This window comes from Cotesia glomerata, linkage group LG4 (genome assembly GCF_020080835.1).
Source record: "Cotesia glomerata isolate CgM1 linkage group LG4, MPM_Cglom_v2.3, whole genome shotgun sequence".
Classification (NCBI taxonomy): Eukaryota; Metazoa; Arthropoda; class Insecta; order Hymenoptera; family Braconidae; genus Cotesia; species Cotesia glomerata.
Window position 1 is genome coordinate 201843 of NC_058161.1, and position 22942 is coordinate 224784.

The following is a 22942-nucleotide window of genomic DNA, read 5'->3' on the forward strand; positions in this document are numbered from 1 at the left end:
ATATTAAGTCTAGAGTTAAATACAATATTTATTTGTTTTATTTATTTGGTGTTTGTAACTAGCAACTAAGAGGAATTAACCAACTGGATCGTTCAGCAGATGATAATTGCTGTTGAGATTATCTTTGTAGATAAACGGCAGTACTAAGACGTTTTCAACAGTCGGAGATTGATCGAGCGATTTTGGCTGGCTGCTCGAATACGGAGAGTTAAATTGGTGGGAGGTTTGCTTCCTCAATTCAGAGTTCCTGGAGCTCTGATTCTTGGATTTTTTCGCGGAGTAAGTCGGCTTTGACGGTTCAGTGGTTTGTTCATTATTGAAGCCAGTCGTCCGCGAACTTTTCGGAATTTTGTAACCAAAGTTCTCCACGGGAACTTGCCTCTCCGAAGACTCTTGGGGATTTTTTGCAACAATCCTTTCGTAAGTCGTTTCAACACCCGCAGACTCATCGACGGCGTAACTCTTACGTGGTTTATTTGGGCGACGCGATCTGATCGTTTCTCGACCGCTGGAACTGATCTTCGGTCGCGAATTCGTTTCGTCAACCTTTGAAACTTCTCTGACTTGTTTGTACTCTGAAAAAACAATCAATTATTTAGTAAATTTCCGTTCAGTTGATGAAAAAAAAAAAAAAAAAAAAAAAAACGATAAATACCTTCGCGAGGAAGTTCCGAGTGATAAGATTCCTCGAAATCTTGTTTAAAGTCACGGCCAAAGTTCTCAAAGTGAGGCATTTCGAAATCACTCCCCTCCTGGCTGTATTTCTGGTGGCTTCCCTGGTTGGAATTGCCTCCCGGGTGATAATTTTCGTTCGAACCCGAAGAATATTCATCAGAGTGCTCGTAAACTTGCTTCTCAGCTTCAGCGCTGCTTGAGACTCCGTACTGGGGTGGTTTTTCTATCAACTTTGGCGTGTGAGGTCGCGGAGTACCATGCACAACAGGAACTTTAGTCGTGTGGTACAATTTTCCAAAGGCTTCGTCGTATGATTTAAAAATAGAAGAGTCAGGTAACTGGTATCGGTTATCATTTTTAACATTTTTGACTGTTTGAAGCGGTTCGTATGATTCTTCAGAAACGGGAATTCCCGTGGACTTAAAATCTACTGAAATAAATCATTCCCATATTATTTTCCGAGTAAATAATTAAAATTAGAAAGGAGAACAAATGAACTGACCTTCTTCGGAACTATCTTCGGGAAATAGAATTTGTGGTCTCTTGGTGATCACTTCAACATCGGTCTTTATTCTTCCAAAGGGCTGCGAATGGTAAATAGGCTGTTGGGGAAGAGGAATCGCCGCGGTGAAATGTAATTGGGGTTGAGCAGAAAGCAGCTGATAATTATCGCTGCTCTTTATTTTCGAGACAGCGGTTGTCGGCGCGAAAGGTAAATTAGTTCTAATTGTCGGGTGAATCGGCTTAACAGAGTACGTTGGGAAGTTTTCAAGGGAAGATGCTAGGGAAGACGTCGTGGGATTACCGTAAGATTGATAAGAGTCCTCGTAACCCCTCAGGGCTTTAGAAAGTTCGGATTGAGGGTTGCTTTGGTATTGGGGAGGACTGATGGGCTTAAACCCTCCGGAAGTAACCTCTGAAGCTGAGAACGAGGGTGATATTGATATAGATTTTATCTCGGGGTAGTTTTTTCCATATTGACCAGCAGAACTCGCTGAGGGACGTTGGCTAAATTTCGGAAAACTTGAACTTGTATAGAAACTAGGACTTTTGTAGTAAGCCTTTGCGGTTATTTTAGAATTTTCCGGAATTAGTTTCAAGGAATTAACCTCGTAGGGTGTGAACGAATTTATTAACGGGGATTTAGTAAACTCACTTTTTGGAAAACTGTGACTGAAAGAGTTTATCGTGGGCGTGGTTCTAAGCGCGTGTATGTTCATATTTGTGTCGAATAATTTATAAGAGGGAATTGTCGCACCATTTGATGACAAGTAAAAATTAGAACGTCGCACTTTGGGTTTAGGTTTTACAGATGAATCCGTGGAAGATGTCGTTTGAGGGGTTGTCGAAATTGAATTAGCCTTGACAACTCCAATTAGCAGTAAACACCAAACAATCTGTAAGCACCACTTTTATTGACCAAATAAAGAACAATATAAATGAATTAAAATGTTAATGTAAATAATAAATATATAATTTAACAGGACGTACCCTGATGTCCATTGTTCTCAGCACTAGAGATCGGATCTCACTAGCAGCGGTTGATCTATTTCTTGATCTTTTATATTCGTAGACTTAGTGATGTAAAACGTCCAACGGAGCACCTCACTTTTCTAAATTTAACAAAAACACCAGAGAAGAAGGAAAGAGAAAGAAGGAAAGATAAAAAGTGAGAGAGGAATTTAATATCAATTGTTAAACAGAAAAGATTTCCGTTTCCAGTGAACCGTTACAGAGTTTACTGTCGTCCATTTGTTAGCATGGTAATTGGCAAAAAATTATTTCTAGAAAATCAATAAAAATATTTTTTTTCTTTCTACCCATTAAATAAATCTTCTACAACGTTATTAATATCAGTATATATATATATTTATTTACAGTATAAATCATTATATACTCTATACATTAGTTTTAATATTAATATTGTTAATAAATTCTCTTAACTTATTAATAATAAACATTACCTTATGATCGTTATTATAAATAAACTTAATTATTAAATCAATGATTTACGTATTTTTCCGCTTTGGCAGAAGCATTCCTTTTATTTGTACATTAGACGAACCAATTTTATCTTTGGAAATTAATTTATCTATTTTTTAATTGATTCTCTAATGAGTTAGATTAAAAAAAATAAAAGAGAAATTAGACACCGAATTGCATTAGAGGATTAATCAATGGATTACATCATTTATAGTGGTAATTAAGCCTCGGAAGGTGGTGAAAAGAGGCTGAGGTTATTTGATTATTGTGCTTCATTGCCTCATTGTACATTCTACGTCGATCATAATTTATAAATTGTGAATAACTATCATCGTCTATCGAGCTAGAGGTCGTCCCACTGGGCAGCTGTTTGTTCTTCATCAGCAGCCCCATAAGGTTGTGCATGCGAGGGTGGTTGTAGTCCATGTAGTTATCGTTTCTGAACTGTAAAAAATTCAAATCAGGCGATGAAGTCGTAAGAGAAGGATAATTGTCTAAATAAGTTCCCGCTCCGCGATAATCACCATGATAAGAACCGCGCCCGTAATGTGGTCGTCGGTATGAGTGTGAAACGTGATTGCTCGCCGAGGTGTCGAGGTTTCCTGGTCGAGAGGAGGGTCGTGAGTGAGGCCTCTTAGAAGGTCGCTTCTTTGCCGGCTTGCTGTCTACGAAAGGACTCTTTGAAATAAACGAATTCACCTTTGGAGGTGTGAGATAGTCGCTGAGCTTGATGTTCTTTAAGCTGGGCTTGCTCGCAGAAGACAACGAGTCCCCGGAGGAGAAAGATTGAGGCTTGAAGTTTGCCTTGAAAAGTTCTTCAATATCGGCGATAGTTAACCCAGGTCTCCTTTCACGTCCAGGATCTGCTGTGTGATAGTAGGACTCTGAATGATGCGCTTCAAGAATATCCTTTCCAGGTTTGACAGCCCTGTATCGCTCTAATTCCTGCTTGAGCCTCTCCAAGTCGTTGCTATCAATAGCAGTCAAATTTCTGATCCTCTTGTCGCTGTTCCACTTGTGAGTGTTGTAAATTGTGCGAAGAGACTCTTTGAACATTTCATCAGCGTATTTTTCCAAATCAGCGCTCAATTTTGGCTTAGTGATCAACTCTGCTTGAGCTTCGTGGGAGTGCTTAGAGAATTTCCCCCCAGGAATCATTGGGACTAGGCTCAAATTTGGAGGAAGAGATTCCGCCCTTTTTCCGTTGAGCATCGTCTGGCTTTTGACGACCTCCATATTGGGAATAAAGTTCATCGGGTTGTACATGGCTTCGTTTTCTTGCTGTACAGTTTGTTGTGCTCCGATTTGTGTAAGTGAGTCGACGTAATTTTGAATGGCGATGGGTCCGGCTGTTGGAGTCACAAAACCCGCTGGCGTGCTGTAAATAGGAATCTGCGTGGTGACCACTGCACCAGAGAACGGATTCACCTGAATCGGATTCACGGCTTGGAAATTCGGATTTACTATTTTGACATGTTGAGTTCCTACTACTGGTAATTGTGCTTTTACAAGTGGCACTTGGATTGCATTGACAGTATTGACATTTGTGTTACTGGGACTGACAGCGTTATCTTTGCCATAAGCTGTGTGATAGTGGATTCGATGATAAAGATTTTGCTGTCCATTACCTTGGAGCTGCTGCAGTTGTTTCCAGGTGTTTTCCAAAATATTGTTTTCTACATTAGTGACTTGCTGCTGATTAAAATTAACCGGAATCCCTGTGCCAGCTTGGATGTAACCTTGAACCAATTGTGGTTTGACGACTTGAGCATTAATTTTAGAACTGGCATACCGATTATTGTTTGGATTATTCGATTGAGCTTGATTCTGTTGACTGTTTTGAGCTTGCTGGCCATTGTTTCCGACAGAATAACTCGCTGAAGCTAAGAACTGATTATTTTTCTTCTGTGAATCTGACTGAGCTCCGTAATTATAATTGGGCGTAGTATGCTGGACGTTTTGACCGTTCAGACCATTAGGATTGATGACAATATTGTAATTATTATGAGGAGAAGCTTGGTACAGAGGCTGAGCGGTTGAAATTGTTGAGTGTGGATAGAACAATTGCATATTCGGCGAGACAGATTTTGAAGCGACTGTACTTTGGATCGTCGAAAAACCTTGAAGCGTGGGTGTCATTGTGAACATAGGTGTCGCAGTACTGGGATAGTAATTTTTTATATTAGGCATGTACTTGTTATGGACTGGCTGCTGTACAAGAACCGTTTGTACGGGGTTGTGGAAAGAGTTTTGGCCAACAACAATGTCTGGAACGGCTGTAGAGTAACCGATATTGTGATGTTTGACGCCTTGAGGGAGATTTTGAACTGCCACAGGTTGGACACTGCTGAGCAGAGGAGCTGCAGTACTGACGATTGACCCAGAAGAAACATATCCAGGCATCCCAACATTGGTCATGTCGAAGCCTTGGCTGTTGCCCAGAGCAGTTGCGTGATCGAAATTGCTGAATGGAACGAGGTTCAAATTAACCGGCACCAAAACATTGGGCTTGTCAATTTGACCGACTTCATATCCGTTCGACTGAGAGAACTCAACATTAGGACCAACTTGACTCCAGCTTACGTTATCGTCTTTAGTTTTCTCCTCCTTGGTATTCTCCTCGGAACTTTCTTGGCTCGGCTGTTCCTCGCTCCAATAATTCTGCTTTGGTTTACCGCGATATAACTTTGTACGCGTTGAGGTTTGTTTCTTCGATTCACTCGAATCACCGCGGTGCTCCTTCGGAAGTTTACGGGAGGATTCGTAAGGCTTTCGTCGGCTCTTGTGAAGCCTCCGAGGACGCTCAGTTATTTCGTAATAGTCATCCGTGTTCTCTTCTGAGTAGTCTTCGTTTCGGTCGTAGCGATCCTCTGACATGTCTGTTTGGTACTTGAATGACGGCTCTGTCGAACTCGGTTGAGGTGTCTTGGTAGCGTACTGCTGGGTGTAACTGTGTTCATTAGAATTTACGACAATAGGAGGGGATTTATTGTTGTGGTTGCTCTGATACTTTGGCGAAGCGGGTTTCCAACTGCTGCGAGTATTTTCCAGCTCGTAACCCGATGGCGGCAAATTCGATGATCTTTGTCTCGTAACACTTTCGCTGAAAATATCGTAATCAGATGCAGCACTTGGGTAATTGTAGACTTTCTCCAGCTTATAAGTTTTTTTTGGTGCATCCTGGCTGTCATGGTGAATTAGCGAGTGATTTTGTTGAGAATTACCGTCTTGGTAAGATATATAGTCATTAATTTGCTTCATACGTTCCTTCTGACGGAAGTAAGAAAAGTTTTTGGTGGGAGTTTTAGCAGCTTTGGAATCTTTGTTTTTTTGAAATGTCTCGTAGAATTCATTGTAATTAGCGACAGCTGGTGTTTTAGAGTTTACTTTTAAAATTTCAAACTCTTTTTCGTTATTTTCCACATCATAGGAGCGTCTGTTTGCAGTGGAGCTCTGGAGATTCATCAGAATGCGGGCTTCAGTTGAGAATTCAGACTCCGAGTAGTTGGCGACGTTTATTCTGAATGGCTCTTTGGTCGTGGGCTCGGCAGAAGAATATTTTTCCTCGGAAGGCTCAGTAGAGCTTGTCATTGGAACAAATCCGTTGGAATTCTCGAAGCTGATGACAATGTCGTCACGCTCGGAGGATGATAACGAGCCAGCAATTTCATGGCTTTCGTTTTTTGGTACCTTAATATCTAAACTTTCAGAGGCTACTGCAACCTGATCTGCGAAGGTGGAATCGTCACTCCTCGCGCTCGGCCAGTACAGCAATAACAGGATTACCTGAAAAAATTAAAGGTTGCAATATTAGGTTTAATAATAGTTGTTAGGTAAATTAATGAGGTTGTCAATTATCAAGTCAAGGGGATGACCTAGAAAAGAAAAGCAAATTGGAAAAGTAAAAAGGTAACAAGTGGAACATGCTGGACATCAGCCTACTAAGAACTGAATGTGCAGGGAACCAAAACCTATAAGACTTTCTCACCGATTTCAAATTATCATGATGTATACCAAATTTCAATAAATCTTTTATTTATTATTTTTATGACGGAAGATATTAGCATCTTTGTTTGTACTATTTATTTTTTGAAAGCCAGCGAGTTTCTTTCCCGAGTAATAAAATTGTATCCTGTTTCTCATCAAGCTTTTTCAATCAATAATTTTAAAAAAATTATTGAAAAAATTTATTTGATTCAAGAGAAAAATTCTTCTACCAAAAATATAATTTAAAAAAATTTTGTTATTAATTTTTTTTCAGAGCTTTTGAATAAAGTAAGGGACCTTTAGATAGATAAATAAATATAACGATAGTAAATTAATAAAAAATTAAGAAACTTACGTAGTAAGATAACATCTTTGGTACGTTAACCACTGGCCGGCGGCTGTACGAAACTCTTAAAACAAACCAAAACAAAATAAACGTATCACGAATATCAATAACACATTCCCTTTAGGGTTGAAAAAATTTGTTTTGTCAGAGTAAATAACAAATAAAATAAAAATAAAACGATTTATCCAGTGATGATACGAGATTCACTTCCACGAGAGAACTGAGCCACATAGCAAATGCGCGATTTTCTTTATACACTCCGGCAACCAAGTGAAAAATATCGTTCTAAATATTAATGTACGTAAACCCTCCCCGAAGATACTTTCATTCACGACACGCGACCGCAGCTGGAAAAGTCTTGTCCGTAAAACTCATACAAATATAAAAAAAAAAAAAATTCTTAAAATAGGATGTGTATCTATCAGGATTATATTTCTGGGTATTATTAAAATCATCTAGCAGAACCTCGGCATCACGCCCGATAGAAAACAGCTAACGACTAATATTGCCCAATAGATTTCACTTAATTGGCAAATTATCGTACATCCTCACAAAAAACGACTAATAAATAATCCTGATAGTGAATACCGGTCAACTACCGGATATGCTCTCCCGCTAGTTATACTATTTTGATATCAATCAATCAATCAATCAATCGGCTGCTCTCCAAATCATATTACTCTAGATCTATATAAGGAATTCTAGATCGGATGCCACAAATTGATCTTAAAATTATAAAAATGAGATTAATCCCTACAACAAAGTTAGCTACAGAGAAACAAATAACGAATACGTAATTGACGGTCATTACTTTCGCAATGCTAGACACAGGATTTGCTCGCTCTAAAACACACGCATTAACATGACGATGCTCGTAAACTATTCATTCTCTCAAGAGTCTGTGACTATTCAGACAGGCTTGATGAGTGTATTTTGTACTGCAGAATTATAAAAAGATCGAGTACCAAGGCATTTATACCAACAATGTTTAAACGGTTTGTTGTTAATTGCGCCTGCACCGTTGTTAGATTTCGCGATATCATCCAGGCTTGTGAAAACTAAAAAAATTATCCGCCTTTCGATATCATCTCTACCGTATACTTAAAAAGTTAAAAACTTTTATTTTACTTACTTTATTTACCAGCTACTAATTACTGCTAATCGACGCGAGCTCTAAGATATCATCATCGCTCATAAATACAACCTAAGATTTATCGGTTATTTAATACCTGCGGTTTTCCCTCAAAGCCATAAATATTTTTATTCAGATAAATTATCTTTTTGTTAAAATAAAATAAAACAAATCATTTACATAGAAAACAACAGTATTTATTTGAAATAAAGAAAAAAACATACATAAAATCTATTTTTTACAATGAAAGGTACCTTTATGAAGTGTCAAGATTTGGTCAAGCAAATCCATCTTTTATTAATATTCATTTATTGCACATACCCGTCTTAATACTAATTATAAAATCTATAATATATTTAAAGTAATGAGCATAATTATTATTGATTATAATTATAGATAGCCAGCTAAACGTCACTTAATGGCACATTTATCTACTTAGTGACCAATCAAACAACCAAAAAAAAAAAAAAAAAAAAAAAAACAGATGACCTGAGAACCCTAGATCTTAATAAAATTTCGTAAACAGATACTCGTAAATAAAATGCTAAGTGATTGGAACTCAATTAATAATTTTAATTAGTATAATGAGGACCATCAATTATCTGAACGCTTTTAACTTTTTGTCCATTTTTTTTAGTGAATTTATTATACCTCTGGGAATCAGCTGGCTTTACTTCAGAATTAATAGTGTCATAACTGGACTCGTGAGTGTATCGGGTGGATTCATACTCGAGCGGATGATTGGCGAGCCGAGTGGGCTCTTGAGAGTTGGGTGAAAACCGCTTGAGCGCTTCCGTCAAGTATGTCAGATCATCAACAGGACTGGGCCGGAACTCCTGATTGGACTTGTGGTTTCCTGGATTTCTTCCTTCGCTGGCGTACTGAGACAAATACTGCTGAAGCAGTGACTTTAGGTTAATGTTTGGCGTTTGCTGCTCCACTGGACGAACTCCATCAACTCTGAGGATAATCACCGGCACAAGAGACTTTCCTGATTGAATAAAGGTCGGGTAGGCTTGTAAAATTGACGAGGGATCTTTAACGTATTGAGAAATTGAAGGATTGTAATTTAGCAGCTGCTCGTAGTTGTTTTCAATGAAGCTGTTGGAGTCGTAGGGCTTGTTGGACTCCTTGGAGCTTGTGAACAATTTAGACAAGTACTGCTGGACCTGGGGCTTGTATTTATTGAGGACTTGCGGTGAGAGTTGTCCTCCTTGGGTGAGTATTTGCGGAGACTCGGTGGTTCGGGGCAAAGTGTTTGGTGCTGGTGTGTATTCTGGATTAGAGCTGTCTATTGCGTACTTTGAGTACGGTCTCTGTTCAAACCTGTCTTTATTATTATTATTATTATTATTGTTATTATTACCACGTCTGTAGCCATAATTATTCTGATAAGAAAGGTTGAAAGCTTGTGATTGAGAAGTGCCACCTGGACGTTGCGAAAACGACTCTTGGTCAGTTGGAAACGTCGCCGGACGTTGTGAGTAAATATTGTTATTGTTGTTGTTGTTGTTGTTATTATTATTGAGGTTATTATTCTTGTAAACGTGGCTCGGTTGATGCCCATTCGGGTTTCTAAATCCTGTAGTCTCACGGAATGCGTTTTGGTGATTGACTTTGGCCCTCTGAGGCTCGGAGTACTCTGAGTAGTGATTTATAAAGGACGAAGGCGGCTCGGCGATCCTTCCGTCGGGATACTTCCAGACTATTTTGTTCTCGTACCTGATCCCGTTCTCGACAGTGAACCTTGGAATATTGAATTGCGCGGGGTCATCAGACAACGGAGGCATCAGAGTGGTCGACTCGAGAGCTCCCGGAGGGTGGAGTCCAGCAACATACTCTGAATTGTAATTCGGGCTGGGGGTGCTCGAGTAAGCCGAGAACGAGTTTTGATAGATTGTTTTGGCTGTGGTGTACGCATTTTGGTTGTATTCCGGACGAATTGTCGTGTAAGCAACGCTGGGCTTTGCGGTGGTCGAATATTGATTCTGGTGAGTGTAGTCTGAGGGGTTGTACTTTCTGAGCTTGGTTCTTTGGCCAAAGACCTGCTGATTAGGCGGAAATCTGGCGGTCCAGTCGCCTTCTAGCTTCGTGGGGGGTTTCTCCGTCTCGATAATTGTCTTCGGCTCGAAGGGAGTTAACGACTCCTCGATGGTCACTGTGGTTCCTGTCTTTCCATTTGGAAAGTAGTAATTGTACTTCCCGCTGAACAGGTTGTTTTTCAGATAGCCATATCCGAGATTGTTGTCTATCGTCCGCTTCGACTTTTCGTCTGTTGAGTTTTCGTTTACAAATTCAACGAGAAACAGCGGCCCTGATAGATTGTCAAGCTTCAACTCTGGCTCTTCAGTGTCTGTTGAATTAGCTGGATCGTCACTGAGCTGTTCTGGTGGATCCGCTTCAGGCTCGGGCTCGCAGCTTGCCAGCGTCACCAAAATAAATATCTGGGAAAATAAAAAGTAATTAGCAAAAAACTTGATGACCCGGATGCGCTTAAAAACTTTCGAACTGCAGAAGGCAGAAGCAACAAGTCAATAGTATTGATGGTTATAATGAATATTTAATTAATAAAAACTTTTCAATTTGATTTATTGGTACAGGTAGCAAGTGGACTCGTTGACACGGTCATATGTCAATGAGTAAGGTCAAGCAAACTACACGAAAGTCAAGGTAACCTCAATAGACCGTTAATGTGATACCAGCAACAACATTCACTTCGCCTGCTGCCGGGTTTTTTTTTTCTCATCTCTACTCCGAGTCATTGAACGACACCGATATAAATCTGTATCGAGATCGTTACTTTCACTGCCTCTTTTTCAGTGTCTCACTTTTATTAACCGTTTAAATTTTAAATACCTTTCATTATGATGACCTTGTTTAATTGGAAAATCTGCTGTTATTTCTTTTTTAACTCAATTGTAAATTAATAAAAACGAAGAATTTTAATGAATACGTCTAAGAATAAAATATTATTTTCTTCTGTGTGATATTCGGTTGACAAAATAATAGAGCAATTGACTTTAAAGACTTTCACTGAGCAAAGAAAGATTCGTGAGATGTTTTTTTTTTTTATTAGGATGAGCATCTGCCAGTTTTTTAAACCGAAAGATCTTGCGTGTTTGGAAAATCGGAAACACTTTCACCGTAATTACATCTCTCAATTCCAGGAAACAATTTTAAAAAATCGAATAAAAAATATTGGAAATAAATAAATAAACCAATAAAATATTAAATTAAATTAAGGGACAATAAAAATTATAGCACTTAATTGTCTGGTGTAAATAAATATGTTATTGTTTATTAAGTAAGTAGACTTACGTAGATCCAAGAGAGTCGCATCTCGATAGAGAAAAAAAACGATAAAAAGTGTCGAGTGTCACGATTAACTGTTAACTCGATTGGGTCGAGTGCGTTTGGTACTGATCGAGTAGAGACCACAGCATCCCACCTTATATGCCCTCGCTCCCCATCACCCATCACTTATCCAGCATCACACATGAGCTGGGACCAGAATATACTCGACTGACGATTCCAAGGTACCAATACAGGCATCCTATCCCATCCATTATACAGTTTCACTTTAGTGAGACGTTCAACACACACACACACACACACACACACATAACTGAACGAACCAGGAAGACATCTGCCAATACCATCTTACGAACCACGTGCCGATCGATTTTCGATCACCGACTCGGTCTCTCTCGCTTCATATATTCACCAGTGAAGCTTTAACTGGCTTTAACAACTTTTACTCATTCATCAATAACTTGTTATTATTTTATTTTATTATTAATCACTCGCTGAATTAACTATTCAAGTAACTGCATAAATCATTTTTTAAAATAATCACCGTTTATTTTTAAGTAGGGCGTTTAACCATTTATTTACAATTAATATTATTCATTTATTTAATTAGTGAATGTATAAAGCGTGTATTTTGATAGGTCGGGATTATTATTTGTTGGTTTTTATTGAAATATTTCAAGGCAAGTAAGCCCTGATGATTGGCTCATCACTTAAACCGCTTTCTCATCCCAACTCTCAATTTGTCAGCTGACTAGTCTACTGTATTTATTAATTTACAATTTATAATTTATAATAACTCCTTATCAATAGTTAAATTCTTTGAATATATATTTTTAATTAATCAACGAAAATAATAATTGTGGAAAGTGAAATGAAAAAGAAACAATGGTTATTTAAATCAAAATTACAATTAATATTTATTTATATTCATCGAGTTACATATATATTAATTAATTACTTAATTTAAGTTAGCTTGATTAATACAAAGTATAACAATAGAAAATAAGAATGATTTCTTATTGGAGTAATAATAAAACCATGTCTTGAACCATTAATAAGCGTTATGCTTATGATTTAGTTAATTTCAATGTTATTAGAGTTTAATTGTTGTTAATTAAATTATTAAAATAAATCGATTACTGGATAATGTAATAAAACTGGATATTACAAGTGAATTATGCAAATACTATTTCAGACACACACTACGCATTACGTCCGAATTAGAAATCGCAATATAACATATAATATAACACGTAGATAATCAAATCTATGGATCTAGAAATTTTTTATTACATATATCAATTTATTATTTATTATATTTATTTTACTGTGAAAAATAAATGCATTGTAATATATTTTCAAATTCTGCGAGACTAGATATAAGGACTTGTCTAATAATAATAACAAAATATTCTTATTGAGTTTTTCGTTTTTTGTACGAGTGGATAAAGTTTATCTTGGATGGAAGGAAGCCGCTTTCAAGTTTAATTGGCCTTTCGCGATATCTGAAACAAAAAATAAAATAAAACAATCAGCTCTATATATTTATTTTATTTTATTTTTTACCTTTCAACATCCTGCGCAGCAATAATGTGACTTGGAACATAAGAATCAAGAAGTGATTTCGGCTCTGATGAGGATGAATGACTCAGGTGGTTTTGCAAATAATGTAATCGCGTACTTTCACTGGCTGATGATGGGTACGATGACTTAAAATTTTGCGCCGGGGATTGCGGAGGCATCAGACCATCTTCTGGCGTTTCAAGACTCTATTCACGTCAATGTAATAAATAATAAATAATAAATAATAAATAACTGGACGGCAATTAACCATCAATACGTCAATGTTAAGTGTAATAAATACATTATGATAATAAAAGTATACCTGGTGGTACTCTGGCTGTTGATAAATTGTTTTAGCGGATACCAAGTACTGCAACTGTTCCGGGGTAATATACCGGTAATACTGTTCCAAATGACTGCTCGGAGGTTGAGAGTCCGTTTGAGTGTAAGATTTAGCGTCATCTTGCACCTGGTGCGTCCCCATTGTCGAGTACTGCTCCGGGTAAATCAATTCCTGATGAATTAAGTACTGGCTGTTCTGATTCTGCGTTTGCGTGCCGCTGGAGGATGAGCTCACGTGCGAGTATAATTTACTCGGTTGTCCCTTCTGTTTTATTTAAAAAGTAATGGAAATTTCTATGCCGCTATTTGTAATTATATAATTGTAATTATAATTGAAATTGAAATTACCTTCCCAAGGACGGCTTGTGTGTGCGATGGATATTGGGACGCGTATGTAATATACTGCGGTTGAGGTTTGTATGACAACTTTGAGGACATGTAAACAGGAGAGCGACCATAGGGGTCCGATGTGTAGACAGGAACGGACATTTGGTGGCTCCCTTCTCCTCCGAGAGCTTCTAGAGGCTTACTCTGCGACCTTTGACCCGACAAATACGCGTAGTAAGCCAACAATTGGCTCATTGGAATGTACACAGTGCCTTTAATAATAATTGTCAATTAACAGAACAATCTCAATTGTCTACATTGATAAAAAAAAAAAGTAATTAATTTAAAGTACTTTTATATCCATTAGAATTTTTCTCAGTAGCTACTTTCTGCTGAATCGTTTGATACCGATTTCCGACATTTATTTCCGGAGTAAAATAATATTGCTTCGGATCCTGCTCTTGATAATCTGTGTACTGAGCATTGTCATTATCCTCCGGCTGGTGCTGATACTCAAAGCTCGGCTGGTTCGCTTGCATGTAACTATCAGCCTGGAAGGTAAGTAAATATAAAATATTAATAATTAATCTCTGTAAATATATAATGTATAATGTGTATCTTACATGATAATGGTGTCCCGGTTTATCTCTGGAAGAGTACGACCCGAATCCCCTGGTAGCCTCGTACTGATGACTACTTGATCGATAATCCTCACTATCTGTTTCCGGCTTAACTTGGTAGCTTTTTTGCTGTAAGGTCCCCTTGGAACTCCCGGTCCTGCCCTCCGAGCGTAGATTATCCCTCTCAATATCCTCGAGATTAACTTTTTTCTCCGCGGCGGTTGTTGTTAATAATAAACCCACTACAACCGCGTAGTATCCACTAAACCCACACAGCCGCTGAAATAAAAAATATAAATCTTTTAATCAATCCTCCTGCTTGCTAAATAAATTGGATACTATTAATTTATTTTTTTTATTTAACAGCAAAAACATAAACAAGCTAACGAAAAAAAATAATTCCACTTTCACTGGCAGATCATAATATTAATTCTAGGTCATGTACATGCATACGGAACTGTCCACTCTTTATATAGACTATTATTTTTTCCGATAATGTTGTTTGAGCACCAATTTAAAGTAAAAGTCTGTTATAGACGAGAGACGTCAATTTTATTGTTGACGGAAGTCATGCATCCAAACACACTGACAGAAATAAAAACAAAATCCTTTTATCGTAACACCAAAGTTTATCTGACAAGGATATATATTGATTGAGGATTAAGGGCAAATAATATTATTATTATTATTATTATATTAATTAAACCCACCATGATTTTAAGTGAAAAATAGTACACGACACAAAAGATCTAGCTGAACTACAAAATTAAAAGCAAGTAGGTTCGGTTATAAAGGCAAAGCCCCTTCTACTCTCGTTAAAAAGAGCCAGGAGCGACCGCTTAAGGTGCAACACTTCACTCTCCGGCTATTATATGGTGAACGTAATAATTTAGTACTGATCCAACTGGAGCCAGCAACCACCATCCACCAGCAACGAGGAAATCACCTAGTTCCCCGTTCACTTTGCCGATCTTTCGCGGACCAATGGCTTCTCCTGGCCATACACTCCATTATATTCTATTATAAATGTACCTAGCCCACCGAGGATACTGCAAGGCCACTTTCTTTAGAAGGTTACTAATATCCACGCCTTGCTTTGGCCTATCCTAAGCATTTACCATTGTTCTTACTCATAATCCGTAAAAGAAACTAAAAAAAGGACAAATCGATGAGGTGATTTATTCCCCAAAATATAAATATAAATCAGCTGTGTAATATTTTATATATTTAGTAACACGGAAGCGTCGATCGAGCAGTCTTCCTGGATAATTACTATCATCGATAAGTAAATAAATGAAATTAAATAAATGATGTTTGATTATTTAAATAGTTGAGTGTAAGAGTCGTGACTAATTAATGCGTGGTTAGGGAATTTAAACGTGGGAAATTGTAATATCGATTGAATCTAATATCAGACCGCGAGTGTATATATAATATGTATACTGATGAGTAATTATCGTAGCCAATTACCACTTTCGTAAGATTCCTTTTTAGCGATCGATTTTGCAATTTACAATATATAAATACATAATATTTAGATTTAATTATTCTCGAAAAATAATTAGTGTAAAATTAAGCTGTCAATTTTAGGAACCGTCAGTTTATGAGCTTATTCAACTCCTGTCCAATAATTCATCGTAATTACAGGCCAGTAAAATGAATTATGGATTGTTATTTAAACAAACGTTATTTAAAAATTAAAAATACCAATTTAATTATCAATTTAAAAAAAAAAAAAAAAAATTAATTAATATTTGTTATTAATTACACCGACTTGAAATAAATTAATTAGTGGAATTAAAAATTTAATTTGTAAGTTGTGTTTTAATGATAATTGAAATTACTGAGAACAATCGAAGAGACTCATGGCCAGTGGATTAAAAAACAGAGCCATGACAAATCATCCTTTCTTTGGTTGGCATCAAAACAGCTCTAATTTGGTCCCTAGTCTGATTCTCGATTAAATTAAATTTACTGGAATATGAACTACAAAAAACACGTGAAAGTAAACGGTGTCCATCCACGGATATGAGTAGCCATATATAAATATATGTATTTATATAAATACTACCAAAAAAGAACGAATCAACTACCGCATACTTTTGAGAGAATGTTAAAAAACAAAGTAGACCATCCTTATCCTGGTTCAAGCCACAATCAGATCTGAGTTGTTATTCTGTTATTCTGTACATAATAAATACCATCTACAATATATTTTTTTTTTTCTTTTTTTTCATCCAGATATCAAATATATCGAGATAGAAAGTCTTCCTCCTTAATATATACCATACATAACTAAACATAATACTCTCTTATGCTTATGATATATCTTATATCCATTAATGTATTCAAAATTCTCATCATGTTTAATACTTTATTTCAATAAACAACTTCGTAAAAACGAGCATAACCATGAACAATAACAATAACAATAACAATAACAATAAAAAATAAATACAAACATAACTAGGCTAAAAATAAAAAAACAAAATTCACATTATTAACTATTATTATCTAAGACATTTTGATGTTTCTTTTGGTAGCGTAATAATTGTTATTATTGTCTATCATCCTGTAGTTCATCTCGGGGCTGGCCATCCCGGCGTATCCCGCGTAAGCAGGATAAACATACGCAGGATTAGTCGGCTGATCCGCGGGGGGGTACGTGGGTGCAGGATTATTAGCCTGCGTGTAGTAATCAGAGTACCGAAGGGGACTTTTGACCTTCATAGGCGGGATGTAGATGCCCTGAGAAGGTTCCAAAGAGACTTGAGTGACTGCTGGCCTGACCACCTGGTTCCTGGGGTCCTGGTAGTCCTGTCCACGGGCAATATGTCTTGGTACGATGTTCAGAGGCATGGGATTCATCACATAAGCGAGTCCTGTTTTGGCAATCACTGGCGAGCTCTGTTGAATGTTGAATTGCGGAAGGTATCCATCGTTTGGATCGTACTGATTCTGAGCAACTGGAGCGTAAGTTGGAGCTGCTGAAGGGGAAGTCGCGGCCTGCTGGCTGAGAAGTTTTCCTAGAGCTTGGGCCATCGATTGATCCAGATGCTGGTACCTGTATCCAGAAGCAGCGGCAGTTGGTTGATGAGACGGCGGAGATGGAGGCGGAGGACGCTGGACTCCTTCGAATCCGAGGAGTCTGTAAGAGCCGTTGGGTATCTGAGCAGTCGCTTGGGTCTCCAGGTCCTTGAGGTCCTTCACGATGGTTATGTAATTGGTTCCGTCGATGAAAGATGTGTCTTTGGGGGTTGACTCGTTGCGTAGCTTCTCTTGGCTCTTACCGGGGTAGCTTTGTTGAGCGTAATAAGCTTGCTGGTAATTTGAGTGGTAATGAGGGTAATTGCCCGCAGTGGTGTACATCTGAGGCTGAGCTAAAACACTCACTGGATAGTTGTAGAGACTCGAGGGATTGTTGTTGTAATTAACGTTCTGGGGTAAATTAATCGTGGACATTGTTGTGTACGCCTGAGGGTAACCGCTGGTCGTGCTCTGATCTCGGTTATTGTTCCCAGAATAATAATTAACGTACGAGGAGTCACGGGGCGTGTGTTTTGGTGCAAAAACTTCTGGGTTTAGTTGGGACAAAAAATCCTTCTCCACGCCGCGCTTCATCAACTTCGGGTTGTACGGGTAGATGGGATAAATCGGCAGAAACGGGTCTTCATTGGGTCCTCGGTATCTTTGTGCAGATATCACCGGCAAGAGACAAATTATCTGGAACAAAAACAAATTATTGTATTGTTTAACCTTTGAGGGTATACCGACAATAATAAATCATTTTTTCACTTCAAAAATTTATATAAATAATTTAATTAACACATCACATTATTATAGTTATTGATTAAAACATTATTAAAAATATAAATAAAGAGTTTATTATTTGTTTACTTACAATGATTTTCATGATCACAAGTTATTTACACATTAAAATTAATTAGTAGTTAGAGCAAAATTATAATTTAGTTGAATCACAGAGTTAACTGTAGGCGAGCTCGAGGACTAATGACGACTCTGACATTGAATTTCTCCTTTATACTGTTGGAGTGTCTGGTAAGGTGATCATGAAAAATTCCGAAAACTAGTTTAACTTTTCCCTGATCTTATATGTATAAGTGTAAACACGGGTTTACAGCTCGTATGCAATTGGTAGTAATAATATTGTGAGGATTGACGGTAATGAAGCTGGTAATGGAAGAAACGACGCTTGAATTGGCTTGAAGACGATCAATGAGCTGAGATCTCTCGATCAGAGTTGAGACTTGACTCGTTAAAGCAGTGAAAATATAATCAAACTCGTTTGGGTAATAAATTTCTTCGGCTGCCTTATTTTATCAGTTCTTGCTTGGATTCTTTCTTGCATTACACAAATAGTTAATAGTGAAAGAGACTTTTACTGTCTACAATTCTCCTATTTCTGTTGATTATTCCAAGCCAAATTAATGTCTCATTTGTTCTCGCCTCCCAGGCAAATCAGTCTATTGTTTTCTTCCCAGTCCATTAATACAGAATACAGAATACAGAGAATAGAGCAGTACGTGTAGGCGATAGACTATAAAATACCGGACGTGCTTCCATCTTTGCACGCAAACTCCCTATTCGATAGTTCGAATCACTTTCCCGATAATGCCCTCTACTGCTCGTCCACTTTTTTTGGTCTAGTTGGTACGATGCCACGAACCTTGCAAATATAATCACAATCACGGAAAGAAAGGAACCCCCAGCAGTACATTGAAAAATAAACGGTCTTATCCTTTTGTCTTGTCTCTTTTTGCTTTTTGCGGGTCTTGGCTCTTACTCCGGCATCCTGTGCTTTTTTTTTTTTTTTTTATTTTTTTTTATTTTTTAGAGAAAAGGCTCATTGCTTCACTTTCTCCCGATCTAGCCGCACTTCTGCTAGAAGAGTATATACATATAGATTAAGACCACGCCTCGCAGAATCGGAAATTTTTTAAATCTACGATTATACCTTTACCTTTATCGGTCAATTAATCATGCTTTCGTAGATTTATTATTCATATGTTAATCATAGTGCTGATTAATACATATTTATTATTTAATTTTTTGTTAAAGTCTTTCACTGGATCTGAAAGTCAACTAATGATTTTCAGATTCCTCGGTAAAGAGTAAAAGTTGATTTTCTCATGATTTTTTAAGACTGACCACTGGTTCTTGTTGGTTTATTTTTGCAAGAAATCACTCATTCTTTTATCATAAAATGAATAACTTTTAATAATAATGTTTAAATAAACATTCACGCACATGGACTTTTGTTATTTTTGGTTTTTAAAAATACTTTAATGAATAAATGTATGCGTATGCACGTTAAAAGTGGGTCAGGTGCATTGCCCATTCAATTCATCGTACCGATCACTTTTAGCATGTAAGCTTATACCGGCTATTTATAACGCGAAAATCATTGGAAATGAGCTTTCAATGATTTCAGAGTTATTGCTAAGCTAAGCTGGATAACTACTTGACCCATTTGTCGAAAAAAAAAAAAAAAAAAAAAATCTAAATAATTCAACAGCTCTTTCTTTTTCATTTATTTATTATTTATTGAACTTTTTGGTGTACATTTAAAACATATATATATGATTTAATGACAAATTAAAACAGTTAATTATACATGAAAATGAGTAATAAGTAATAACAGCAGTTAAAAAGAGGAATATATCGAATTAATAAATAAAATAGAGTACTTTCCATCGTACATGCTCTATAATACTTTCTCAACTAATAAATATTTAGAAAGGTGTTTACTCTTGTAATTCATGATACATATGATTCATTTTTTTTTTTCTCTTATACACCATTTTTTTATTTAACAATATTTTAAATTATTAATAATCTACGAGATTTCACAATACTAATATTTTAAGATTTTTTATCAACAAAAAATACAACTCTTCATTAAATTATCACGTAAAAAATATGTAATACTCGATAACAATTATATAAATAATCGCTTAAATATACATTAATAAATATTGAGTAACATTTATACCAAGAAAAAATAGGCAATTAAAATTTGGCAAGAATTATTCCATCGGCTGGTCTGAATCTGAGTATGAGATAGTGTCGTATTTTGGATCAGCCTTTACATTCCTGTACATTCCTGGTTTGTACGCGTAACTCAAGTACATGGGGTTAGGATTTGAGTAAGCACCTTGGTGTTCCGAATACGTTTGCAACTGGGACTGAGGAGCCGAGTACGACTCTGAGGACGAGTAAGAACTCTGAGAGCTTTCAGCGGGCCCGTAAGAAACTGCAGAATTCGAATAACTGGTCGGAGGATAAGAAGACTGCCCAGTGTACTGAGAAGGGGGTGAGTAAATTATTTTCTGGGCAGTAGCGTAAGGTGTTCCGTAATTAGTGCTTGGAACAGAGTAAGAGGGGTTTGAGTAACTATTTTCCGAGTGATAACTCGGCTCAGAGTACGAAGAGGACGATGATTGGTAATTAGATTCTCCGGATGATGAAGACCCGCTGGAGGGAGCAGCCTGATAAGAAGTTGAAGATCCAGAATGATAGTTGGAATTGGACGGCATTCCACTGGATTGGTAACTGGGACTCGAGGCAATTTGATAGCTTGGGCTTATTGAAACCTGATAACCTTGTCCTTGTTGTGGTTGGTGATAACTAGGACTGGTCGACGGAGCTTGAACTTGGTAACCAGAACTAGAACTAGAAGAAGAAGAGGAAGATGGAACGTGGTAACTGGGGCCTGATCCGCTTTGCACTTGGTAAGAAGAAGTTTCGTAACTTGAAGCTGGTGTTGGAGAAGAAGACTGGGCGGTTTGAGCGTGAGAAGAGCCATGGCCAGCTGGGATGACCAGCCCGTGGCCAGAAACTGGAAGAGCGTAGCTTTGGGTAGAGACAGCAGCGGGTAAAGAGTATCCAGATCCCAGACTGATCACTGGAATGCCGACACCTTGAGAGCTGGTGAATCCGTGGAGACCTTGGAGGTTGATTGAAGACAGAGCTTGAGCAGGAGAAGAGTACAGCTGGCTCATGTAAGCTTGGCCTTGCGATCCAAAAGTAACTGGTCCACCTTTGCCAGCTGATATAGCTGGTACGTAAGATTGGCCGAGAGTTAACGCTGCGAGGTTCAACCCACCCTGTCCTGAGCTTCCGTGAGAGTATCCGGCTTCTCCGCTTCCTTGCTTGGAACTCTCGTAACCTTTCGAAGGTGTTGAACTGCTGCTGTAGCTCCTAAAACCCTCGTATCCTTTTGAAGAGGAATGTCCCGAACTTTCGTAACCTTTGGGGGGCGACACGAGGTAACTTTCGTAGCCTTTTGAACCGGACGGAGGCCCGTAACCTCCTAAAGCTTCGTAGCCTTTAGAACTTCCTCCAGAGTAGGGTCCATTGGGGTGACTCGGCATGAAGTAAGAATGTCCTGGGTGACCAGGATATTCTGAGCCTCTTTTGTCCTTAAGAGGTAGAGGCCCATACTTGCGTAGCCGTCTTTCGTTGCGAAAGTCTCGCGAAAATCCAGATGACACTAACGCCAATATTGTTATCAATATCTGTCACAACACAAGGATTGATTAAATGAGTGCATGATAGCAATAATAATGAAAGATTGATTTTGTAAATAACTTACCAGTCGCATTGTCTGTCGAGGGGTGACTTTTATTTGTATCAGCGACGGAAAATTCACTCCAGTGGCTAGCAAGTGATTAAGAGTGTTGGTGTCGGTAGTGATAGTTATACTATCGAGGGGACAGCCTTTATATCCGGATCCCCTCTTGTTTATATATGGGAGAAATGAGAGGTCTAGGTGAAGGTAAAATCTAAACAAAAATTACATCTACATACGCTCACTAACTCCCTGCATAGACGGATAAATTGTCGCAGCTATTAATTTTAATCAATACATATGTATAAACATAAACATGAATATAAAATTAAACGCATTCCAACGATTTCATATTTATAGAGCAGTATGTACACAAGTACCAGATGAAAAAAGACATCGATATTTATTTATGAGAAAAAAACAATGGAACAAAACGGTTTGTGTTTTACAAACTGAGACAATGGCTCCGACAAGTTATGTTAACAGTAAAGGTTTTACTTTTCTTGTGGTTTATTATAATAATGTGTTTTTTTGTTACTTTTTTATCGAGTTGTTGGTAGTTCCCAGGATAAAATCTCCAATCATATTGTTATTTAAAGCGTGACAAACGGATATTATGCATAAATAATAAATGCAAATGAATTATGAATAAATTAGCAGATACCGCTTAGAATTTCCGATATCGTGACTTTAAAGTGAAGAAAGTTTAATTGTCTGATGTATGAATTGTGTAAGTTATATTAAATTGTGAGATACATATATAACATATAATAATGAGGGGTTTTTATTTGAAATTCTAGATGAAAATTCACGGGAATGTTTTTTTATTTGATAAAAATATATATCTCGACCTCCTTTCATGCAATCTTTTAGCAAGCGGAAGTACTAAGTCAAAACTTTTATTGTGTTATTATTTTATCATTTCATCTGTAAATTGAAGTTTTCAATAGAGCTATAGAGCGTTTAGCTTAGTAAAGGGTAATTTTAACCTTTCACTCTCGATAAACAACTTGGAGTCAATGGCATGAGAGTTTAATTGAGTGTGTTGTGATATTAAATTACTT

General features: G+C 37.4%; 4 protein-coding genes across 7 annotated transcripts; all 4 read right to left on the reverse strand.

The window, feature by feature from the left end:
* Positions 1–13: 13 nt before the first annotated feature.
* LOC123262616 lies at positions 14–2312 on the reverse strand. 3 transcript variants are annotated; one of them, XM_044724891.1, is made up of 4 exons: positions 2167–2312; positions 1178–2072; positions 656–1105; positions 14–575 (listed from the first exon to the last, which is right to left on the reverse strand). In XM_044724891.1, the coding sequence occupies exons 1-4, from the start codon at positions 2176–2178 to the stop codon at positions 76–78; spliced, it is 1857 nt and encodes a 618-aa protein (XP_044580826.1). In that variant the 5' UTR covers positions 2179–2312; the 3' UTR covers positions 14–75. The 3 variants fall into 3 exon arrangements, with proteins under 3 accessions (XP_044580826.1, XP_044580825.1, XP_044580824.1); XM_044724890.1 differs by having other exon boundaries at positions 656–1102; positions 1178–2084; XM_044724889.1 differs by having other exon boundaries at positions 1178–2084.
* Positions 2313–2744: 432 nt separating this feature from the next.
* Positions 2745–7193, reverse strand: LOC123262618. 2 transcript variants are annotated; one of them, XM_044724893.1, is made up of 3 exons: positions 7001–7193; positions 3183–6444; positions 2960–3102 (listed from the first exon to the last, which is right to left on the reverse strand). In XM_044724893.1, the coding sequence occupies exons 1-3, from the start codon at positions 7013–7015 to the stop codon at positions 3089–3091; spliced, it is 3291 nt and encodes a 1096-aa protein (XP_044580828.1). In that variant the 5' UTR covers positions 7016–7193; the 3' UTR covers positions 2960–3088. The 2 variants fall into 2 exon arrangements, with proteins under 2 accessions (XP_044580827.1, XP_044580828.1); XM_044724892.1 differs by having other exon boundaries at positions 2745–6444.
* Positions 7194–8298: 1105 nt separating this feature from the next.
* LOC123262620 (probable inactive serine/threonine-protein kinase scy2) lies at positions 8299–11615 on the reverse strand. The gene is made up of 2 exons (XM_044724896.1): positions 11442–11615; positions 8299–10567 (listed from the first exon to the last, which is right to left on the reverse strand). Exons 1-2 carry the CDS (start codon positions 11598–11600, stop codon positions 8696–8698), a joined length of 2031 nt encoding a protein of 676 aa, XP_044580831.1. The 5' UTR covers positions 11601–11615; the 3' UTR covers positions 8299–8695.
* A 1167-nt stretch (positions 11616–12782) lies between these two features.
* On the reverse strand, positions 12783–22145 carry LOC123262619. Its single transcript, XM_044724895.1, has 9 exons — positions 21903–22145; positions 21148–21825; positions 14998–15036; positions 14291–14566; positions 14020–14218; positions 13689–13939; positions 13321–13605; positions 13002–13204; positions 12783–12940 (listed from the first exon to the last, which is right to left on the reverse strand). The coding sequence occupies exons 1-9, from the start codon at positions 21909–21911 to the stop codon at positions 12850–12852; spliced, it is 2031 nt and encodes a 676-aa protein (XP_044580830.1). The 5' UTR covers positions 21912–22145; the 3' UTR covers positions 12783–12849.
* Between the last annotated feature and the right edge of the window lie 797 nt (positions 22146–22942).